The sequence below is a fragment of the Rhyacophila brunnea genome, unplaced genomic scaffold, assembly GCF_057557595.1.
Source record: "Rhyacophila brunnea isolate RB1 unplaced genomic scaffold, BYU_Rbru_1.0 scaffold_22, whole genome shotgun sequence".
In the NCBI taxonomy this organism is placed as follows: Eukaryota; Metazoa; Arthropoda; class Insecta; order Trichoptera; family Rhyacophilidae; genus Rhyacophila; species Rhyacophila brunnea.
The window spans coordinates 6,569,232-6,594,673 of NW_028232882.1; the positions used below are offsets into that span (position 1 = coordinate 6,569,232).

The following is a 25,442-nucleotide window of genomic DNA, read 5'->3' on the forward strand; positions in this document are numbered from 1 at the left end:
CACCGTCCAAACCGTCCACATCTGCGAACAGTTTCGCTTTCCATATCTGCAGAATAGGCTCTCGGAGGCATGTAGATGGCTTTAGACCTACTACACTACATCACTTGAATGTAGGGATTCCAATCCCGGGATCCCGAGCTACTTTCGATACCTATGAATCCAGGGATTGATAAACATAATCCCGAGACTTTCGGGATTAATTTTTTATTAATTTTTATGGAAAAAAAAATAAAAAAGAAAATATAAAAGAAAAAACACTTTTAATAACTACATTAGAAATAAACTGAGTTTGAATGAAGTTTGATTTATATCTATGTGTAAGTTGCCGATTCATTTTATTTTTTCACATAAATTAATAAAAATGAGAAAGATTGGAAAAAACAATTCTTTGCAATTAATTTTTTAATAAACGTGTTAATTTGCATTTGAAAAGCAATTAGCAAAAACACAATTTTGAGCGGCCCGTAAGCATTGGGTTAACAAAGTAATTCCACCATGATCTCATACGTTTTACGGCAATTTCATATTTGGCTGACTTATTAGATTTATGAAGCGGAAAGGCCATGATTTGCTTTACTATTTTAAATCTCGCTAACTCATTCATTAAGTCTTTACTATCAGAAACATATCAAATCTCATATTAAATTCACATTAATATTTATATTACAATATTATTTACTCCATTAAACTTATGTATTTCCAAGATTGTACGTATACAATATTAACAATAAATGTCTTAAATAGTTTAAATTATACTAGATTTATTTTTGACCGATTTTATCAATGTTACTTGTAAATATAAAAAAACTTATATTAACAATGGAAGAAAATGCCAATCCCAGGACCAATCCCGGGATACCGGGATTGTCAATTTGTAATCCCAAAATCCCGGGATCAGAATTTTGGCTCGGGATTGGATTCCCTACTTGAATGCACAACCTTTTTTTAATTTTCTTTCTTATTAATAACCATGCCCTTGCTTTTTCGTACAAGGTGGTTGGGTGGGTTAGTTGCATTGATGTGGGGCTAATTAGGTTCCTCCATTTATATCTTTAATTTTCTTTATGGCCAGGATTAAATATTTTGTGTAGTGTTCTTGTGTTGTTCTATTGCTTAGTACTTCGTGAGGCTTTTGGAGGTCAATTTCAAAATTATGCTGTCTACACCGAGCCCTAAGAGTCCATCGCTCCCTTTATAGTATATAGTATAGGGCAGTCGTTGATGACATGCCACAAAGTTTGAGATGTGTTGCCGACACATGGACAACAGTCATCATCCATCAATTTAAATCTTTTTAGATAAGCTCGCACCGCTCCGTGGCCTGTTAGTATCTGTGTGAGTTCGTGTGATATTTTTATGTTCCTGGCAAGAGTGACGGCAGAGTTTATGTTTGGAATAAATTTCTGTGTTATTGATCCTGTGGCGGATGTTTTGTATCTGTGGTTTTATAGCTCTATTGTGTCTTCGTTTAGTTTTTCTTTTGCGTAACTTAGAGGGAAGTATGTGTAGGTTGAAGGTCTTTTATCTGTTGTGGCTTGTTTAGCGTATTAACAGCTTCCTCGTTTCCGGCTATCCCTGTGTGACTTCTTATCCAGAAGAATCTAGGGTTTGTTCCTATCATTCGAAGCTGTGTTGATAGTGTTAAAATGTCCCTGACCAGTGGGTGTGTGGATGATGGGTTTTGGAGAGCTACCAGACTGGATTGGCTATCTGAGAATATGTTAACATAGTTGAATCTGTGGAACTTTAATCTTTTCAGTGTCCACTCGAGAGATTCTCTGATAACCAAGATTTCTGCTCGGAAAACAGTGCAGTAGCTTTCGAGCCGAATGCATAATCAGCTACTTATAGAATATGTAATATTTTAAATATTCTATTTCTAATTGATAATAGTTAATATACCGATCCTATTTAAAATTTTTGTTACACCACTGAAAAAGCGATGAGAAATGGTAAAGAAAATATTTGATCTGTTAAAATTTGCATAGATATTGTTTTTCAATGTGTACTTGAACCCAGACAATAATTGATGTAATAGTTTCAGTAAGTGGCTAACATCAGTTTCTCGTAATATCAAAAATCTTTTAATACAACCTCCACCATGTGGAGGTCCTTATGATCTTCTTCATATCAACGATGGTATCAGTGGTCGAAATGGACCGGAGCGCACCGGAGCGCCGTTCCGGTTCATACAATCCCCAAAATTATCACTCCGTCTCATGGAAAAAAATATTTGACCGTCTGAGCTAGATAGGCCATATAAAAATCTAACATACTTATTTTTATAAAATACACATAAAATTGGATTACTATGTTAATATTTTCGTAAAAGTATCGAGCGCTCCTGTTCGTAGAATTTTTTATTTCGAGCGCTGCATGGTATACGAATTGGAACAACACTAGATAGAATACATAGGTACCTTTTTATATTATATTGCTTCAAAAATTGGAATATTTCCTCCAAGACTTCTCTTATTATAGTAGACATTAAAATAATATTATGTTGCTATTTCCTAAAAAAAATATTATATCGATGTAATAGATTTATTACTCACTGCTTATAATGTGGCGTCTACTGATGATATTTCCACCGCAGATGTATCTTATTCTCTCTTTTGTCCGCAGATATATTGCTACATGCCAGGGGAATTCCCCTTTCTTTGCATATTTATCCTTTGTCCAAATTGGAGAATGGACAATTGGCCTCCCGCAAACTGCAAACAAGTAAACAGGACAAAACGTTTACACTTAGAATTTTTTCCGTGTTCCATATTAGGTACATTAAATGTTTTTCTTATGTGTGGTAAAAAGCATTCCCAAACATGGATTTATCATGTTCTATTGAATACAGTGGCATATATTATTATCGTGGTCAAATACAGGTCGATAAATTTATTCAAGTATAAAAAGATAATAAATACATGTTTAAATTCACTTATTTCAACATTCGTTAATAATCTCCCATGGTACACCACCACACCACACCAGCCATCTCAGTTTCGGCTCCACTCCCTCACCTCCAAATGACATTTTCTTACTTTTAAATTACTATTATGTATTACATAACAAATTATTTTGTCTTAAGGGGTAGTTGCAGGATCGAAATTTTCACATATGAAAGTTAGCGATTGATTGTAAATTTAATTTATGCACAAAAATATTTTTTTTTAAACCACGTCACAGTACATAGCATTTTATGTAAAAATTACCCTTGGAACTTTTTTGAATATTTAAGGCCAACCTGCATCCACTTGATAGAATTTGTGATTACTGGCTAGAGTATGAAACTTTTCCAACGGTGTATCTTAGTCAGACAGCAAATGTTTTATTAGAGTATACAGAGCATAATACACATTTATGGAAAAAGGACAACCGATAGTACATATACCTAATTTGAAAAGCACCTTATAGGGAACGGTTATATCGTCGATCTAACACATTAATATGGTCCTATACTACATATCGCCTTGCATATTACAAAAAGTCTGGACCTAATTAATATATATTTAAATTTGTTTTATTGTCCTCTCTTAAAATTCTTTTAGCATACAACGATTTTAATTTACCAAACTTAATACGATTATCATACTTGCAATGCAATTGGGAATGGTTTGATCCCAAGATCCATCTTTGCAGATCAAAGTCGGCAATCGTTCTTCGGCGTAGTGTCCCGATTCACACTGCGCCGTGGCCAATGATCCCGAAGGAACAGGCACATCGCAGCTGATCGCAATATCATTTTGTTTTGAGAATGTGTTTGAACAATTGAACTTGACAGTTAGACTCTGAAGAGAGTCGCACATTTCTGAAACAAAGACGAATATATTCAACCGACAGGTCACCAAATTGTGAACCCCCTTCAACATCACGATTATTTTATCAGCTTTACTTTATCGACAAGTGCTTATGCTGAGAATAATATAGAGATTATTTTCCTCTCCATCCAACCATCAAATTGATACCTCCACGTTTATACGTGAATGGAGGACCCCTTAAGGGTAAAGTACGAGCGAAGTTATGGATGCCACATTCATGTTTCTTGTAGTCTGCCAAGCCTAAGTCCTTCTATCGCCACTCTATGAATAGGATAATTTGTATTAATTACCTATAAATGTTAAAATTACCAGATGAGGGAGATAAAGGTTGGTCCTGCGAGATCGGTATGATCGAGACTCGAAGGAAATAATTTTAGTTTTAAATTGTATTTGTATTAAGATACCTAATGTTGTTTTTTTCGGGCACAATCCCTCCGAGATCGCTGTAACTTTCGATTACCTGGCAAAAAGGTAACTTGGACGACCCTTTAGGAAAAACCCAGGTAAAGGCCTAAGCGTTCTGCCGCAGGCGAGAACAACAGAGAGGGATGAGCGTCCTGGGGTAGATCGAAGGGGACAGCGATAAGGTGGAAACGAGAACATAACGAATCTGGCGGGCAGTTGGCCGGAGTCTCCGAAACAAGATGGACTGTGTGTCTCGTTGAACCTTAGATTTTAATTGACAGCCTACGGCGCCCATCTTTAATAAATTTAGGGCTGTTCAAAATTTATAAATCGTGTTAAACTTCATAATTGTGTTAATGTGTATTGATATTGTGTGGTGTATGTTTTTTTTTTGTTGTGATCCTAACTGTTAAATATAAAACTCTGTGCTACGAACCACGTGTGTTTCATTGGGAAGATCCAACATAATCAATTGTCAATCCTGCATCTTTACCTAACCTAACCTAACCTTACACTGAACGTGCTCTACCGAAACACCGAAACCCAGCTTCATTTGACCGCCCTAAACCATTTCAACCGCTGAGAAAGTCGAAGGGTGGAAGTTGGTCGTGTGACTCACACGAACCGACCGACAGCAGCGCAATCAGGGCTTCATTGACGCCCGGTTGACCGGAGAGTTGAGCGCGGAGGTCGGATCGGGCTGTGCGGTCCCGACTCTCCTCCCTACCCAGACTTCCGGGGTGTCAGAATGATATAGTATGTATCGCTAGATTTCAAAATCAGCCAAGTCCATAACAGATGAAAAGGAGAAAAACAGCTTTTTGTTTTCTCAAATACACAGTCACAAAGGTGAAAGTTTATATTATTTCGAGTATAGAATATTTAAAATTAATAAATTCCACATTTTGATAATGCAGCAATGTTAGAAAGCAGTAGTTCTTCACCAATTCACAAAAAGGCAAAAACACCTAAAGGTGGACTTGGCTGATTTTGAAATGTAGGTACACAATTATTATTAATAACAACTTCTGCAACTACTCGTATTAAAGCCCCTCTCTCCTCCGTAGAAAAAATTCTATTGAACAAAACCCAAAATTGGAGAAGGACGCAAAAAGCCGTTCTCCATGATTATTAATTTCTTAAATATAGATAATATATAATATTAATTGATTCATATTTTCTCTCCTCCAATTTTGTAACTAAGACGATACTTCAGTGAAACGGCAAATAATTTTCACCTATAGGCGCGATGAAATCTTGGACTCGCTGGCATTCGGAGAGCGAACGTCGAGGTGTGAATACATCAATTTGTTTCGTAATGGCGACGGGGGTATTAATTCTTAAATCGTGTAAAGATGACAAAAAACGTTACCCATTTACTTGAAAAAGAAAACATGTCAATGAATATATTATTATTGTTACTAATAGAACATCGTTAAATTTCCCACCACCATCCGTCATATATGCACAGCCGTGGATATGCACGGCCGCTTTCCATGATGCTTTAAACGTGTCTGAAAGAAGTGATTTTAAGTGCTCATTCCGTCCCGAGACGTAGCCGAACGGGACTGATGCTGCAACCATGCACCGCAGTGCTTAAAGAAGAAAGTTAAGAAAGATTTCTTTTGTTTTTTGGACTGGCTCTGCTGTCCGCTGACGTTAAGCGCTTTGTGTACCCGCATACTGAGTGTCACGAATTGAAATAAACAGAACATTAAATGGAAGCGTGTTGGATTTATATGACAAATTATATTTCGTTTGGCATGCGTCATTTGCACCTGCGACCCACAATCCGCGCATCGCCTGGCCATGATCTTTTTAGATTAGACCATGCCTCAACTGAGGTATAGCATGCTTATTTGTTTCTAAAATAAATTGTTGTTTCAATTTTAAATGTATTCCGTTCGAGACCATCCTTCCATCAATCTACAACGATGCCTTCTGGAATAGACAATGCACAACAGCAATCTACACACTTGTCACTGCAGAGCTATCATGGTAAGAAGCATGACAAGTGGCGTCGAATCTCATTAAAAAAAAAAAAACGATAATTCTAAATTCTTGACTGCAGTTTATTTATTTAAGTACTTACTACGTTGATTCTTTGCAATAAACGGTTTATTAATATTTTCATGATTTTAAAACTTTGTTCCCAAAGATTTTGCTAGATTTCCTGAACGGAGAGGAGGAGGAGAGGAGCCCTTCTTCAATCCGCCCATTAAAAATACATTTCATGCAAATGTGCTACCGTACAGCTACTATAAAAGAGAATCAAGACTGGTAAAAGGTTGGGTTATTCATTCACTCACTCAAACAATTCCCTAGGTCCGAGCTCCATTTGTTGGTGTTACCGTCGCATATGTTGATGTCAGCAATAGTGCTATACCCGGACGAACATTCTAAAGATATTCGTGAAGATGGCTGCACAACATCCCCCGGTCTCATGTCGTCAAACCCAATCACAGTAAATCTACCGTTTAGCGGATGATTCGGTACCACACAGCCATCACTGAAATATTTTAATGATTATAATAATAGTAGGTTCATATTATAATATATAGGTACGTTGCAGTGGCGAAGGCTCCATAGTAGGCGATTATTTAAAGCCTACCTACTAAGAAAAATAGATCTTCAAGCAAATAATTTAAATTTAAAAAAAAAATACACTGAAAAATCCAAGATAATTTCAGTCATCTATCGTCAAAATTCAGAAGTACATAGCTTTATTTTATAAATTAGTAAGGTTTATAACCATAACTACTGCCGCATGTATTCAACTATGTTATGAAATATTCGGTGGGAATTTAAGATGTGGTTTGTATGCGTTTTTAGTCACGTGACGCCACTGACGCCAGTCTCTGTCTGGCTTTTTATTCCGAAATCATAGGCTGTTTAGTTAGCGCTTACATCCGCACATTTATTCAAAATAATTAATGAGAAGATGATTTAAAAAATAATTTCTATGGGATTCAATCACATATAGATATTGATTGTTCTTAAAAATATGAAATAATTTATCTCGCGATTTTTATTTATCAGTTATTTATACCTAAGTTTGTCTTCTAAATATATAAGTATTTTAAAATGTCTAGTTTTACGGGTTAAATTATAAATTGTTATGGAACATATTATACACAACAACGGATATTTTCAAAGATGATATATTTTGAGCGTATGTTACGTTTATAGGAAAATACATAATTCAATCTAATTGCTTATTTATAAACTAAGTATATCAAACTAATTGAGATTTTGAAATTTCATTGATTTAGTGTACATATTCATCAGTAGTATAATATTGGGTTATCTTCTTATTTCCCGTAAATATATCTGACAAGCTTGGTTACTCCACAGCCTACCTCTTTCCAAAAATCACCCTTCGCCACTGGCACGTTGTGTATCGTAGTAGTTTTTTGGGTTTCCACCGTGTGTCCTTCTTCCTTCTTTACTCGACGTTTCGGGCTCGTTGCAGAGGCCATTATCAAGAAATGATATGTTTTATGATGAAAATGTAGTGTAGGTATATGAATGTAAACATTGCTCTAAGAATGTCAAAAGGAATGATGGATACAGGACACAAATTTGGATTTGAAACCAAGATATTGGGTCGGAATAAAGGATATTTCGCACGATTGGTAAGGGAGGCCATTGAAATCCATAGAAACCCTGAAAATATTAATAGGGCTGATGGATTACTGTTAATGTTAATAAACTGTACTGTACTGTTAATACTGTACTGTTAATAAGCGTCATGGCATCCGGCACTATCAGCAAAATCCAATATTCGAGCCGGTATCTCTGGTCGTAACGATTGACAGATTACTCTGAGCAACGTTTGCTCTTAGCTAATCGGATTCCCTTTGACATTCTTAGAGCAATGTTTACATTCATATACCTACACAACATTTTCATCATAAAACATATCATCTCTTGATAATGTCCTCTGCAACGAGCCTGAAACGTCGAGATACAAAACAACCGTAAAAGCCTTATACATTATATAGTACGTACTTCACCACTTACTAAACGTCGCCTATGAACCTTATAATCTCCCACTCCTTTCGATTGTTTTACTTTACGCTACCACACACTGATTATGTATACTTACTGAATTCATTCCCTTTCTAATTGTTCATATATTGACAGGCTCAATACCTCCGATCAGACACTCACGAATTACAGTACATCAATGAACTTTTTATATTTCTATGAATTTAAATGTTCATTTGACTTAACTTAGTGATAACTTTTTTATGTGTATCAACTATTTTATCAAAAGGTGATGACATTTTAAGTCCTGCATACTATCTCGCCGAACTAAAAGCACTCTTTACAAGACACTTGTAAAGCCAGTGCTCACCTACGCATCGGAAACCTGGACGTTAACTCTGCGAAATGAACGAGCCCGGAACATCTTTGAAAGAAAAATTCTATATATGGACCGATCAGGGACGGCACCAATTGGAGGAGAAGATATAATGCTGAGCTCTACGGGCTGTACGAAGATTGCAGCGCAGTTCAATCAATTAAGATTGGTAGACTGCGATGGCTAGGTCATGTGTACCGTATGAATGACAATGAACCGGCAAAGAGTGTGATGTCCAGCAATCCAATAGTGCGTAGAAGAAGAGGCAGGCCAAAGATTCGCTGGTTGGATGGAGCTGCCAGTGACTGCCGTATTCTAGGGGTACCGAATTGGAAAGCGGTCACACTGGATAAATACAGGTGGAGGGAGTTGTTGAAGGAGGCCAGGACCCACACCGAGTTGTCGGTCCCCTGATGATGATGATGATGAAGAAAACTTTTTCTATTGAGATGAATCCTAAACATACGAAAGTGATGCGAAAAGGGACATCTAGTCTACTAATTTTCATACATAATGTGAAGAGATAGAGGACCAGTTTGTTAATGTTTCATGCAAAAACGGCACTTGTGGCAATCTGGACGTTACGATTTTGATAGCAAACTCGCAGAAGGCTCTAACTTAAAGAAGAAGAAAGTTTGCAGAAAAACATTTTTGCTTTTATTATTAATACTATCGACCGAAGGTACCTACTTGATGGAATTTGAATTTAAATTCTAATGGATTTAATATTTGTACTATTCCATTTGAGTCGTTTTTTGCGACCCGGCTTTCGCATTTCGGCATCTTCGGGCACTATGTACACTCACCAAAAGGCAAATACACACTCAAAATAAAATTTACAAACATACATCCATTAGAATCTTTGTCTTCATTTTATTGTAATATATTAATATTATTCTATGGAATTTTTACTACATATATTGTTTTTATTATTATCAGTTTATATAATATTAGGTACATCATTCCCATTCAAAACCTAAACTAAAAATAAATTGTTGTTTTGCTGCTTATAATACTTATTATATATTGTTGCTTATATTTTTACATAAATATAAACATAGACTCACGTTCTGGCTGGTTGTGTATTAGGAACAGTAGCTCTCGTCTCAGTAATCACTGAAAGAAAACGGAATGTTAAATAGTCTTCAACCGTAACGAGTCAAACCTCTCAGTGACATTATGTATTTCTCAAATATTCACCCGTAAGTCTTAAATACATTGTGTACATTAGTGGCTTATTAGGACAAATATTGTCCAATTATAGCACCAATCTAGGGATACCATCTTGGTTTGGCTCGCTAGCTGCCTTTAGCAGTTTTTTGATTCTTTTAAATTTTATTTTTATTTTTATGTTGGGACTCAAATCTTAAAGGCTATATATACGTCAGTTGAAGCATGATCTAAAAAGATCATGACTAGGCGATGCGCGGATTGCGGATCGCGGGTGCAAATGACGGAAGCCGAACGAAATATAATTTGTCAAAAAGTTCATCATACGTCCTTTTTATGTTATGTTTATTATTATATTCGTAATAATAATAATAATATATTCATTGACATGTTTTGTTTTTAAAGTACATGCGGAACGTTTTTTAGTGTCATCTTTACACGATTTAAGAATATTTTCATCCGACTCCTTCACAAAAGAAATTGACGTCCGAACAGGTCGACTATCCCTCTCCGAATGGAAACGCGCCGCAAAAATTCGTTCCACATAGTGTTGAAAATTATTTGCCGTTTCATTTATGTACGCTCTTAAGGCGATATTTCAGTGAAATGGCAAATAATTTTCAACTATTGGCGCGACGAAATTTTGGACTCGCTGGCAGTCTGAGAGCGATTGTCGAGGTGTGAATACGTCAATTTGTTTCGTGATAGCGAAGGGGTATTAATTCTTAAATCGTGTAAAGATGACTAAAAACGTTACCCATTTACTTTAAAAAGAAAAAATGTCAATGAATATATTATTATTGTTGCTAATAGAACAATAAACAGAACATTAAATAGACGCATGTCTGATTTATATGACTAATTGATCGTAGGTATGCAGAATGTAGCCAGTCCACGATAATGTCGAGCTGAGATAATGGCACTTTAACTTTATATCATATCTCATTTTTTTTTGTGTACTGGCTACTTTCTGCATAACTATGTCCAATTATATTTCGGTCGGGATGCGTCATTTGCACCCGCGACCCGCAATCCGCGCATCGCCTAGCCAGGGAATGGGACGATTTGGCACCGCGAACTGGCCTCCGGCGATTGGCCTCCGGTAATTGGCCGCCGGTACAATCGGACGCCGGCCCAATTGGATTTTTATATTTCCACAAAAAATGGGTTTTTGTGTCTCTTGCAAAAATTGCGCAATTATTGATGTTTGTATTTTTTTATTTTTCGGGATTTCGGCCATTCGGGATTTCGGCCTCTGGGATTTCGTCCGGCACCCAGTACCTAAGTAGTTTATCAATCAAACTACTGAAACATTTATACTTAGCAGATAACTTACTTAATATTTTGTTTGTAATTTCATACTATCTTAAAATACGCATTTATGCTTAATAATTTTATACATGTTTAAGCTTTATTATAATATTAAGTCGATAAAACGCTGAAATATAATGTTATTTTTATTCTAACATCAAACATTGTTTTTAATATTTGTTGTAAATATAAATAAGTACCCATGTATAGACAATAAATTAATTGATTATGCACATCTTTAAGTTTTAGCGAGGGAAGAATTATTTTCTTTTAATAAACATCATAAGGCATTATAATTATTCTCAATCTTCTATATTAAAAATGTGTCAAGCACGAAATGTATAAGGTACAACTACTGAGAAGATAGAAGCATATTAAACTGACTTGCTTATTTACTCCAACAAATCGTAACGTATGTCTATTCCTTTGCGCATTTAATTCAACTGTGCGGCGTTCAATCCTCCCGGAGGCCAATTGGGTCGGCGTCGAATTGGGTCGGCGTCCAATTGGGCCGGCGTCCGATTGTACCGGCGGCCAATTACCGGAGGCCAGTTCGCGGTGCCAAATCGTCCTAGACCCGCCTAGCCACGATCTTTTTAGACCATGCCTCAACTGAGGTATAGCCTTAACGCCATCAACTGGCAAAGTAAGATGAGTGGGTTACGCATTATTTCATGTAGTGTATGAAATTATAATATATATATATATATAAACCAATTACCATCGCATTTTGCAAATTCTTTAATCCAGTCGTCAATAAACTCATCGCATATATTATTCTCTGTATCCGTATGAGTAAAGCCTATGTCACACCTTAAACTAATCAGTGACTTGTGAGCGACGCTTTCTCCTGGAACTGCGTTCCGCAGTCCGATGATCATAAATTTTCCATTCGGAGGATTATTTGGCATCGTACAACCTAACCTAAAAATATAGCAATTGTTTAAAAATGTCTATCAAGATTAGTTAGTCACCTATCTTGCATTCATTTTAACACACGCTTGTTGAAATGTGCGAATTCGAGGCTAGGTTTTCCATAGGACTGAAAGTGTTAATAATTTAAAAAAATCCACAAAACTTTCTGGTTAGTGGATTAGTTTTTATAATCTTATTATATATTCCAAGAGGACGTCTAAAAGCAAAAAATTCAAAAATATGCTAACGTCTCTCAAGCCCAATAATAATTATAATAATTAAGTTAGTAGTTACTTTACAAGACGCTATGGCTTCTCATGAACACTAAACTTAGCAAGGTATCTTTTTCTAACCAGACATTAATAATACAGCTGCAAAATAAGTAAAACCATAAAGCGCGAGCCAAATTAAGGTGCATGTCGCCCACTATCACACTGTTATTTTGCAGGATATTTTGAACGTGCACTATCTCCGTAAATTCACTGAAAAATGACACTGATGAAGATGTATTACTAATTTGAATTATTATTAATTATCCATGCTAATTTCAATTAATGTTAACAGTTTCTACGTGTGCGCACGTTAAAATACTTGCGGCATGACATCCATAGATAATATTTTGAACAAAACCCAACCTACAGACCATAGATAATAGACAACACTTTTATCGAAAAAACATATTGCCAACCGCTAAAAACCAAAAAAATCGTGATTTTGACATCACATTCGAAAAGTGTAGGCATGTGGTATATGATAAAAACGTTCAAAACGTCATGCAGGAATCGATGCAGTGCAGTTCAACTTGAGGTGACCTCATTGTTGTTTTAGTGATTACGGCAGATTTTGCCAACTGACAATGTACGTTTAAAGGTTCAAAATGTGCTACCGGATAGGAGCATCAGTCTGATAACATTTTAACACCAATAACAACGACATTACACACTTTCGTCCCGTAGCGGCAGCCCGTGACAGTAGGCGACATGCACCATGACATGCACCTCAATTTGGGTCGCTCTTAAGAAGCAAATTAGCAACCGCGCTACATTTTTAAGCATGTCACTGAGGAATCTACTGAATGGCGTATTCCACCTCCACCATACAAAGCAGTCGCTGAGAGAGGTAGATTTCTTTATTACTAATGAATTCATAAAATGAGCAAAGTTTTCATTTTACGTCACAATTCTGCCAGTCGAATATTACTTACTTATTAGGTAAATATAAACATTGGACTGATGATAAGACAATAACTCTCCGTGATTTTATTTCAGCTCATGTCATTCAATGAACAAATTAAAAACATTAAATGTTTACTTGTAAAACATTCATACTTGTATATTACATCGTCGATAAACTCTTTGTGCAGAAACGGCCTCGTAAATGTTGAATATGTGTTCGTACTGCATTTATCACTATTTTCACTTGCAGGAGCAGTGCTCACAATGCCTCTCAAATACCACGTCGGGGTATTTCTTTCGAAACTGCGAACGACCAGACCACCTCCACTATCTCCTTTGCATACTCCGATTCCTGGTAAAAAGATAATTATTATTGCACAAAATATTTAACGGAGGTTCAAGATAATTAAATTTATTTGAGCTCACAAAGCAACTTTAAGGGGGAGAGGCATGCCAACAGAGTATAAAATAATTATAAAAAATATTAAAACGATGAATTAGCTAAAAATCTAAACGACGAAAAATTGAAAACTTAATAAACTAAATTTTAAAAATAAATATGACCATAAAATATAATGTAATAATAAGATGTGACCCTGCAACGAATTCAAATTTTATTACATTTTTTTTACATTTTTAAGTTTATCTTTAAAATTAAAAAAAAATTTAATCTTTTTTATGTTTTCAGATACATATTAATTAATACAGTTGAAATTGTAAATTATCAAAAAAAAATCTCAAATTGCAAGCTTCGATTTTTTCCGCTAGGTACTCTGCTGGCGTGCCTCTTCCCCTTTAACCAGACGAAATAAATTTGCAATAATTTTCGGATTTTTCTAAAATAAACAATAATTTCAGAAATAATATAAATAGCTCAGTGTTTATTAAAATAATATCATTATTATTATTTTGATAGCGTTTCAGCTTAATTCAAGCTTTCTCCACACTATCCTTGTCCTCCAATTTTCTCCAGTTGCAAAAGAGGCATCCTCCTCCCAGCGCACCTGTGGCTTCCTTCATCTTGGATCCCTAACGAGAGTAACGAGGACAATTTTGGTACCCGTGTCTCCGATATACGTCAGACATGGGCTACCCAGTTCAGCCAGTGGAGAGTCAAGTATTCTGGTACACGCCGTACGGGTCTCTTCTTCATACTTCACCAACCACGGATACTTCCATCGCCGAATCTTCTTCGTAAATGTGTCGATCACTTCAGCTGCTTTTACAATTAGGGAAGACAAAATGTACATCTTAAATAAATTATTTAAAAAAATACCAGTAGTGTATCCTGCACAAAGTTTATCCCAAACAATGTATTTTGAGAATTCCTGAGGGGACTCGGACTTACATCTATTTTTGGAAATGATGGGCATTATAGCAGTTTTCAGGACGTCAGCTACATTTCCATTGACCTGTGTAAGTCCAAACCCTGTAACCTGGAAAGTCACACAATATCCTATTTTTAACATAATCTTATATCTAGTTCAGCGATTTCCAAACTGGGAGGCGCGAAAAGCTTAACACAATTATTGTAGCCACAGGTTTGCAGTTTGCAAATGAATAGTTTATAAAACGGCCGCTAGTTATAAACTACATAAAAAAACAATCTTATAAAATGTTGTTTGCAAACCTCTCTGAAGATATGGAGACTAATTTTATAATAGTAAAAAAGTCACCTGCGGCGCTACTTTATTTCAGGGCTATTAAATGGTTTAAATATGTGATTGTGCGTTGCAATTTGGTGTGTTATCTATATGATTATTGATATACTTACTTAAATGATACCTTACTCCCGTGTATAATTTAGGAAATACTGATTTAGACCACCACACTGCCCTTAACCTCAGCGATAGGTAGGCGGGCCCGCCAAAGATTCTGGCCTGGGGGCCCGCTTCAGGATATGGGGCCCATGATAGAATCCATTTGTCAATGAACGATGATGAATTTGGATTGAAAAGGAAAAATTGGTAGAATTATCATGCGATAATTCATTGAAACAAAAACCTTAGTTCAATTTCGGTTGAATCTAAGTAAAGAATAATATAATACTTTGTCAAGAAAAGCAATGCAAGTTGTAAGTAAAGTACTGCTAACATTCGTAACATCATATTTATGCGAAACAGGATTGTCTGCATTAGCTGCAATGAAATCCAAATATCGATCCCGTTTAGTAGGAAAAGAGCACTTTGTACTAACTAGCACATTCATCGCATGAAAAACAAATTAATTAAATTATAACAACCTTGTTTATTTTTATATTTTTTTTTCATTTTTGTATTTGTACATTTTTAACTATTTAAAAAGATGTCTATTATTATTATTGAAATAAAGGGGGGGAGGCGTAGTAAGTAAACCACTGATCTAGTTCAACATCTGTATCGATTATTGACTTGAATACAGTAATTTGTATGAGAATTATTTCAATACTCCCATAAAATCGCTGGTCAAAAAATTAAGATTATCATTTATGACATAACAAATACCCAATATGATCATATTATTATTATATTGGTGACGCAATACCCAATGGGGAGGAAGCGTGGCATATTATTTAATATGTATTCGCCACTCTAGTAGAACTGCAAGTTCTACAGCCCTTCTCCAATTCTTGCGTTATACTAGCTTCGAATTAATCCTGTCTGACTAATCAATTCGAATTAGAGCCGAGCCACACCGTGCGACTCTGTTCTCGAGACCAGACCGATGCATGCAGTTATATGGACTATGCCACACCTGGTCGCCCAGTAGTCGCGCAAGCAATAAAGTCGGGCGATCAGTAAAATCTTAGAGAATAGAGTATGACAGTCGTGGCAGACGATCGGGCCAGACGCAATCTGCCAATGTAATTTGAGCTTAACTCACCCGATGTCAGATCTCAAAGAAAAAATACACCCAACCACCATATATGTATGTACTACGATAGGTTCTTCAGCTGTCTAAAAAAACTGAGAATACATCGTGACGAGATAGTGGAAAGAACTGACAACAGACGACGAGGATTGAAATAATTTCTTAGAGGTGAAGTTAAAATGCTTGGATGATCTTGGACCCGCATGGGGATAATACACACCGCTGCTTCGACTCCAGGAGACGACTGCTCTTCGTCAAACTCCTTGTCAACTAAATTGAGACACACAGGCATTATAAGATTGGAAAATGTGAGGGGACTCTTCAAAATTAATATCGCCAAATCATGGCTATAACTAGAGAGCTCCCCTGCATAATCGACAGGAATCTCAATTCGTTTTATCTGAAACAATAAAATATAATAAGGTATAATTACTATTTGTTCGACCATGTCCGATCCTAATAGGATCATAATATGGTCTTTCACAAAGTGGAGGTTTGTATTAACAGATTTTGTTTTTAAGAGAAATGGATGTTAGCCATTTGCTCAACTTATTAGGTCCATACTCTGACGTATACACAAATTGAAAAACAATATGTGTACTTGCCAGACCCAGGATTCGAACCTGGGACCCACGACTCTATAGGCCGACCGTTAAGCCTCGCGGCCATTGTGGGCTAAAATAATATAATTAACATTCTATAATGCGAGACAAGTTTGAACGCCCACGGTGGCCGCGCTACTACTACGCGGTGACTATCATGCCGTGGGTCCCAGGTTCGAATCCTGGGTCTGGCAAGTACACATATTGTTTTTCAATTTGTGTGTGAGTCAGGGTATGGACTTAATAGGTTGAGCAAGTGGCTGACATCCATTTCTCGTAAAAACAAAATCTGTTAATACAAACCTCTACTCTGTGGAGGCCCATATGATCCTATTAGGATCGGACATGGTTGAAAAAAAAAGGTTTGAAGCATGTTCTGAAGCAGAGGTTGCAATCGAGATTTCTCGTCTCAAGAATTCTCCAAAGTTAATGAGAAAGTATTAATACTATCAACCGAAGGTACTTGATGGAATTTGAATTTAAATTCTAATGGATTTAAGTTTAGTTTAAGTTTTACTCATATGGAATCTTATTTGTCCGGTAGTTGTTTGTCCGGCACAAATCTTGCAATCGATTTTTAACTAACTTCCCGACTAGCTAGACATTTGAAACTTTTAGAATATATCAGAACACGATGCCAATGCATTTGTTTAATACTTTTAGCCATTTTTAAGTAGAATTGAATTCATTTTCAGTTAATTCTGTTTTGTATGTAAAGTTATATCGATACCATTATTGGTTTCTAGGGGTCCTAGCAACTAAATTATTAAATAATATATACGTGCGTTACTATGGAAATCAATATGAAATGACATGTCATTATTCAGTATTTCTATCGAGTACAAATTTTTTTGATCGTTTCAGCTAGTCAAGTCAAGTTTATATGATTCAACAGAAAATTTAAAAACGTTGTATATAAAAAAAAATTTATCTTGTAATTATTTTTTATTATGATCGATAATAATTATTACAGGTAAATCGATAATTTATTGTGAAAAACCTCAGAAATACAGAGTTTAGAAAAAACTCTAAAATAAAACTTGCACGGAGTGGAATTGAATTCACATAATATCTCTCTATCCGGATAAGCGCTCTTACCTTACCCATCATGCTATCATTTCGTTTAAGACTCGTGCGATTTATTTATAATAACTATGTCTAATTGTGTGTATATTCAGTATTACTATTTAAACACAATACTAAAAACATCGTTGATTATCTATATATATGTAATAACAGAAAATACTCTCTCTTTAATGGTAACCCATCTCAAGTTTGCATTTCAAAAAGGATAAACATATTGTGTAGTTACAATTATATGTAAAATTTTAAAATATTGTTACCCCTGTTTTTTGTATGAAGGGATCCATGGCCTCCTCTAAATGAACAAAATCACTGTACACTTTTCCAACAGCTGCCGTAAATAAATCTGCATCAAATACTATTTTAGTATATGGGTTGTAAAAACAGTGAGCAGCTGAAATAGACCAAGAAAAAGAATTAAATTACCAACATATACATAACAATTATTTACATTATAACTGGAATGGATATGATCTGAAATGGAACATCAATCAATCGTTGGAGGTTCCAGCCTCAGACCATTAAATTCACATTTTTTTTAAGTTATGAGTATTATTCACAAGTCATTGATAATCATATTTAGTTTCAGTCGTCAATGGTAACAATTTCTGATTCATATAATGAATGCAGCTTTCCTTTTGCAGGGCTGTCATCCAATCCCGAGCCAAAATTCTGATCCCGGGATTTTGGGATTACAATTTGACAATCCCGGGATTAGCATTTTTTTCCATTGTTAATATAAAATTTTTATATTTACAAATAACATTGATAAAATCGGTCAAAAATAAATCTAGTATAATTTATACTATTTAAGACATTTATTATTAATATTGTATATCTACGTTCAATCTTGGAAATACATAAGTTTAATGGAGTAAATAATATTGTAATAAAAATAATAATGTGAATTTAATATGAGATTGCTGTTTCTGATAGTAAAGACTTAATGAATGGGTTAGCGAGATTTAAAATAGTAAAGCAAGTTTAGTCATGGTGTACTTATCGCCTTTCCGCTTCATAAATCTAATTAGTCAGCCAAATATGAAACTGCCGTAAAACATATGAGATCATGGTGAAATTACTTGTTAATAGTGCGAAACATTGTTTTTCCAATTTTTCTCATTTTTATTAATTTATGTGAAAAAATAAAATGAATCAGCAACTTACACAATACATGGGTATAAATCAAGCTTCATTCAAACTCAGTTTATTTATAATTTTGTTATTAAAAGTATTTTTTCTGTTATATTTTCCATTAAAATTGATAAAAAAAATCAATCCCGAAAGTTTCGGGATTATGTTTATCAATCCTGGGATTCATAGGTATCGAAAATAGCTCGGGATCCCAGGATTGGAATCTCTAATAACGACATAATAAGTTCTGCAACCCACAATTAGAATCATCTTAGAGAGGCTGTGATCTAACATTGACACTGATTCAACATACCACTTATGACGAGAGACCTGCTAATGATGCTTCCTCCACACCAGTATGCTGGGACGGGGTTCGCTACTGTTTGTCTATAGATAGAATATACTGCAACATGCCATGGGAATTCTCCTTTACCCGCATTTGTCCCATTTATGACATTAACTGTTCCTTGAGGCGTTGTTTTCCCGCAGTCTGTAAAATAAAACGTTATTTAACATACATAATTTTGAAAACACTTCTGAGAAAATATACTATAACCAATAGAAAAAATCTTTTTGAAAAAAGTAAGATACCCGCAGGAATTGAACCTACATCTCTCGGGTATCGCGCCCACGCACATAGACCACTATGCCAAAGAAGTGTTTTCAAAATTATGTATGTTCTATAATTAGAATGTTACATTCTTAAATCTTGTGAATTATTCGTTGAATAAAAAAATGGTTGATTAAAATTTTTATTTATTAAGGCTTCACTTCAGCTGAGGCACGGTCTAAAACGATCGTGACTAGGCGACGCGCAGACTGTGCAAACATATTTTGTAATAAAAATTCAATATACGTCCATTTAATGTTATGTTTATTGTTATTTAAGTAATAATAATAATATATTCATTGACATGTTTTGTTTTTCGAGTAAATACGTGACATTTTTAGTCATCTTTACACGATTTAAGAATTAATTCCTCCGACGCCATCACAAAATAAATTGACGTGCTAACAGGTCGACTATCGCTCTTCGACTGGGAACGCGGCCGAAATTACGTCCGCATGTTGCTGAAAATCAGTGACGTCCCGTGGGGGTAGACAGATTGACCGTCGCTTGGGGGCGGCAGTTACTCAAAGGGCGGCAGATCTAGGAGAATCATTAGGTATATATAGAAAGGTACCTTAACTTAGTAATAACCCGAAATATCATCTCATTATTAAATCAGCTCACTGGTTGGAAACAAAATATACCTATCTGTTAATTAGGTAAGTACCTACTATACAATTTTCAACAAGACTTTATTTTTTCAGGTTCGTGATGTCTAGTTTACTTCCGTTGTCCTTGGACGTCACGTTCTTCACAGTCACTCGCGAGTTATGGAAGTTGTCAGGTGTATTTTTAAATGTACCTATCTGAAACCGTAGACTCCCAATATTGTCTATTGAAGCAGAGATGGCACTTAAGTTAGATTTAGTAGTATAGATACCTATATCTTGTTATTAATGTATCCATACAACACAATTCTTAGATATTGGAGTCATGAAAGGATGATAAAAAGTACTGTATAAAAAAATGTGGCGGCATTTTCGCACTGCCTAGGAGCGGCATTTTGTCTAAGGACGTCACTGCTGAAAATTATTTGCCGTTTCACTGAAGTACGCTCTTAAGGGGGCACATGCTCAGCGTAGGTCAAAATGGAGCTTTTATTCTATTTTCAAAGCATGATCCTGGACATTCCTTAAACGTTGTAGACAATCTATGTATATAATTTTGAAGCCTTGTTATGCTTTATATTTATTTTAAACATTTGATGACTGCATAAAGTATTTTTATTACAAAAATAGTATTCTTTTAAACTTCTCGCTCTAATGGTTTAGAATATAGTCATATTTCAGTACATTTGTTTAGGGACGTCACTGATTCTATGAAGTTAGCCTCGAATACAAACCCAACGTTTTGTACTTATGATTTACCGGGACTTCTCTGATTTCTGGATTTAGCAGTTAAATTTTTGTATACAGTATTTTGCATCATCCGTGCACGTGTCGTTTCTGATCACCATGGACATCGAAGGGCAACGGAAGTAAACTAGACATCGCGAACTCGACAACAAAATTACAATCCTGTTAAACCTTTTATGTTAATTAATACATTTTGTTTCCAACCAGTGAGTTGAATTTTTTAATGGGAAATATTAGGTATTACTAATTTTAGGTAGCTATTTCCATATATTATACCAAATGATTCTCTTAGATTTGTCGCCCTTCGAGTAACTGCCGCCCCCAAGCAACACTCAATCTGCCTACCCCCACGGGACGTCACTGCATAGAATGGTTTGATCATTATCTAGTTGTTCTGCCAAAATGTTAGCAGGACCGTGGACTATTAGTTCAACTGTTATTGAACATAGCATGGAATAAAATCCATTGAAAAAAAACATGAAAAAAATGTCGCATCAATTTTTTATAGGTTTATATCCCAGGCCATTTCGTAAGAAATTTATTTATTTCAAAAAAAATCTCAGGCTATCTTCTTCTTATTGTGCCATCCCCTAGCGAATGTCGGCCACCATCAAGGCGATCTTATCTTTGTCGTCTGCTACCCGGAACAGTTCAGTGGAGCTGCACTCGTACCAATCACGGAGGTTCTTAAGCCACGAAATGCGGCGCCGTCCTCTACTACGCTTCCCATTGATCTTTCCTTGAATGACAAGTTGGGGAATGCTGTATTTCTGTCCTCTCATAATGTGGCCGACGTACTGTAGTTTCCTGGTTTTGATACTACGTAGAACTTACTCAGGCTATGACATTTATGTATTAAATATATTTTTCCTAATATTATTTAATAAATGTTCCGCCTCTTGAAATCCGTCGGTCGAGTGCCGTGCACCCCCAACATCCACGATTGATGCGACCCTGCTTATATAAATAGTTATTACCTGCCTTGCAGCTCGGCATAGTGTATCGCCAACGGCCGTCGATGCAGAATATGTTCCTGTTGCTGGTGATCGAGTGGTGACCACTTCTACACTTCGGAGTAGCAGTTGTTCCAGAAGGCAGCACTGCATCGCAACTCCCTCTGTTCGTCTGTCCATTTTTAGAGGGAATCGTACAAGTAAATTCAACCGTTAATGATTTTGGGGGCTTACATATTTCTGAAAGTAAAAGTTAACATTGAAAAATAATAAAATATATCATTTTTATGTATCTTTACAGCCGTATAAATGAATACCATTTTCATAATATTCGTTATTCTTTCAATTTTTGAAGAGAAAATAACACTCCGGCAGGTTTTCTACTAGATCAGAGATGGCGAACCTATGGCACGCGAATGTTTTATTTTGAAGAGATAAAAAAACTACATATTTACAAATAAATGTATAAGTAAGTACCAATGTATCTAATATTAAAAACATAATTACTATATGGCCATGCGGATTTTCTTCGGTTCTTAATATTATTTTTACCCATAATATGTATTTACCAATCGATGCGTGAACGGAAACGGCAAAATGTATGCAAAAATGACAGATCGTATTGTATAAAAAATAGGAAGCAAATAGTCTTCAAGAATAAGCATTACGTTTAATGTATAATAGCTACTTGTTATTTTGCGTCAAACATAATCGATAAAAATGGAAAACCGTTCACTGATAGAGGATATAATATGAAAGAAGCATGATTAAAATCGTACCACGATATCTTTAAAAAATTTGAAAACAAGGAAAAAAATATTCAAAGCATAATTAATTAAAGTTATTATATTTGAATGTCTGCCGATAATTAATTTCATAAAGTTTGTTGATTGTAACTATATTTTTCTTTTTAATTCACCGATCCTAAGGACTGACTGTGCAATCGTATATTTACGTTAAACCTAATGATTATTCTATAAAATAATTTGCTGCAATTTTTTATACCATGCGATTTGTCATTATGTATGCATGAATATCGTCGTTTCCATTTCTGCATCGATTGGTAACTAAACATAATATGAAAAACCGAAGAAAATACGCATGACTATGTCGTCATTATTTTTTAATATTATATATAAGTATCTAAGTGTTAAGTACTTATATATTTATTTGTAAAACTTTTTTTATAAAAAAACATTTTTTAAATGTATGAAATGGTAATATTTCTTTTCTCTTCAAAATGAAACATTCGCGTGTCATGCAAAATCATCTCGCGTGCCATAGGTTCGCCATCCCTGAGTTAGAATGTCATATTGTCATCATGTCATCATTAAGTGGTAGCAACATTTCAACAGTTGATCAATTCATAAGTTGAATTGAATGAATTTTAAGTCATGTCTACTTTTCGTCGATTCAACTGTAATTCGAGCCGACAATGCAACGGAACGCGGAAACAACACTTATTTGAATTATTTTAAAGTTCGTAATTGGCTGCCGTGTGTCACGTGATGCCTTTCTTTGCCTACTGAATTAAGTATGACGTCTTCATCAAAAATAGTTACAAGATAAAAAGAATTTTTTATATACACGTTTTTAAATTTTCTGTTGAATCATGTAAACTTGCTTGACTAGCTTAAACGATCAAAAAAAGTTGTACCTACTTGATGGAAATAATACTGAAATGTTATTTTGACATTAATATTGATTTCCATAGTAACGCACGTATATATTAATAATTTAGTTGCTAGGACCCCAGACCCCTAGCAACCAATAATGGTGTCGAAATAACTTTTCATACAAAACAGAATTAACTGAAAATTAATTAAATTCTACTTAAAGATGGCTAAAAGTATTAAAAAAATGCATTGGCATCGTGTTCTGATATATTCTAAAAGTTACAAATGTCTAGCTAGTCGGGAAGTTAGTTAAGAATCGATTGCAAGATTTGTACCGGATAAACAACCACCGGACAAATAAGAATACGAGCTAAGAAAAACGTTGTAAAAAAAATGGACTAGTCAATGGGAAGAATTCTTTTTCAACATTTAACAAAAAGTTGAATACCAAATATCGACACGTGGAAACGCGGGATTAGCTTTATCAATATGTAAGTACCTACCTACCGTTTTCGAATATTTTAAATATCTATTCACACAGTAACTTACTCTGACATGTTGCCAACTCTTCGAACCAATTCATTTTAATATCATCACAAAAATTTAATCCATTATTAGAGGTGACATAGCCCGCCGGGCAGTTTAGTTGGAGGACAGAGTTATAAGGCGCCAGCTGTCCACCGTTGACCGCAAGTGACCCACGTAAGATGTAAGTACCATTGGACATGCTCCGAGGCATAACACACCCACCCCTGGAAAATATTAAAATTGTTTACTATAATAATATGTACCGAAATTGCATTTATATAGTCAAGATTACGATATATCTTTCAACACATTTTTTTATAACACACAATACAATATATTATTTTTATTATGTATGTGCATACTATGTTGTTTTATAAAAATCTGCTCAATTTCATAAAAGAATATGATGAGCTCTTGCTAGAGAAAAATTGTTGAGCTATAATTTTGAAAGACCTCCTACACAGAGCTAATAGAAATAATCTTTGAAAAAAGTTGGAGGTAGATTATAATTCATATAATTGTTCAATGTCCGGGTTTGATTTTTTAAATTTATTCAAATCAAATCAAATTTATTTATTTATTTTATATATAATGAATATAACAAATTACAAATTCAAAGCGTTCACGACATGACATAAGATAAGTGTTAAAAATTATTAAAATAAAAATACAGAGAGATGTGACTTAATAATACAATAAGTAACAAAATAAGAAAATAAAGCAACAAAAATAAAAATAGATGGAAGCACACAGGGTGAACTATCGATAGACTCTATCTTAAAAACTTATAAAACAACGTCCACCTAAATTCACCCTCACGTAAGTGGAATATATCAATATCCGAAGCGATTTCATCAAACATGGTTATTGCCCTCCCAATTGGCATCACTAATGGCAGGTTAGTTCTGCACCTTGGAAGAACAAACAACGGATGCCCCCGATTCCTAAGGTAATTATCAGAGACACCTAAATGGCAGGTTAGTTCTGCACCTTGGAAGAACAAACAACGGATGCCCCCGATTCCTAAGGTAATTATCAGAGACACCTAAGCCAACACCACCAAGAATGGAAGAGTTCACATTTACGCCACGTATAAGTCTGAAAAAATGTAGCTAAATAAAGATCCTTTCTAAATTTTAAGTATTTTACATTATGTTTACAGTATGTAAGCATACCTAAGAGAAAGTCAGTCGGATAGAGCCACGGATAATATCCATACAGCCGAAAGTAAAGGAGTCTCAACAATTTCTTTTGGACTCTGTCCACCATAAGGCCGTACTTCAACTGATGCGGGGCCCAAACGATAGACCCACTCTCAAGTCTCTATCAATCGGTAATCAAATCTGTAATCAAATGTAACAATCTAATCTTCTAATCTAATACTATTATTATCCTACGACTTTTTCGGTTTTGGCGAGCGATTGTGTGCCTTATTTGTCCGATAGGTTTAAAAAAATATCCATCCCCTGTCCGTTCTTTTTTCAAAAACCGAAGCTCGAAATTTCCATTCGGATACGGCGATTTTTGATTGTTTCCCAATAGGTTTCATATTCG

At 35.2% G+C, this 25,442-nt stretch overlaps 1 protein-coding gene across 1 annotated transcript in view; it reads right to left on the reverse strand.

Annotated features, from left to right (window-relative positions):
* Positions 1 to 25,442, reverse strand: part of LOC147069983 (uncharacterized) — a 55,089-nt gene that overhangs the window by 11,892 nt on the left and 17,755 nt on the right. Inside the window, exons 4-15 of the mRNA XM_085949340.1 lie at positions 23,910 to 24,112; positions 21,769 to 21,984; positions 19,140 to 19,316; positions 17,953 to 18,086; positions 16,228 to 16,407; positions 14,434 to 14,593; positions 13,311 to 13,509; positions 11,789 to 11,991; positions 9,654 to 9,702; positions 6,530 to 6,729; positions 3,590 to 3,805; positions 2,556 to 2,714 (exon numbers count right to left, since the gene is read on the reverse strand). Coding sequence (XP_085805466.1) covers positions 2,556 to 2,714; positions 3,590 to 3,805; positions 6,530 to 6,729; positions 9,654 to 9,702; positions 11,789 to 11,991; positions 13,311 to 13,509; positions 14,434 to 14,593; positions 16,228 to 16,407; positions 17,953 to 18,086; positions 19,140 to 19,316; positions 21,769 to 21,984; positions 23,910 to 24,112 — 2,096 coding nt within the window. The remainder of the gene's footprint in view (positions 1 to 2,555; positions 2,715 to 3,589; positions 3,806 to 6,529; positions 6,730 to 9,653; positions 9,703 to 11,788; positions 11,992 to 13,310; positions 13,510 to 14,433; positions 14,594 to 16,227; positions 16,408 to 17,952; positions 18,087 to 19,139; positions 19,317 to 21,768; positions 21,985 to 23,909; positions 24,113 to 25,442) is intronic.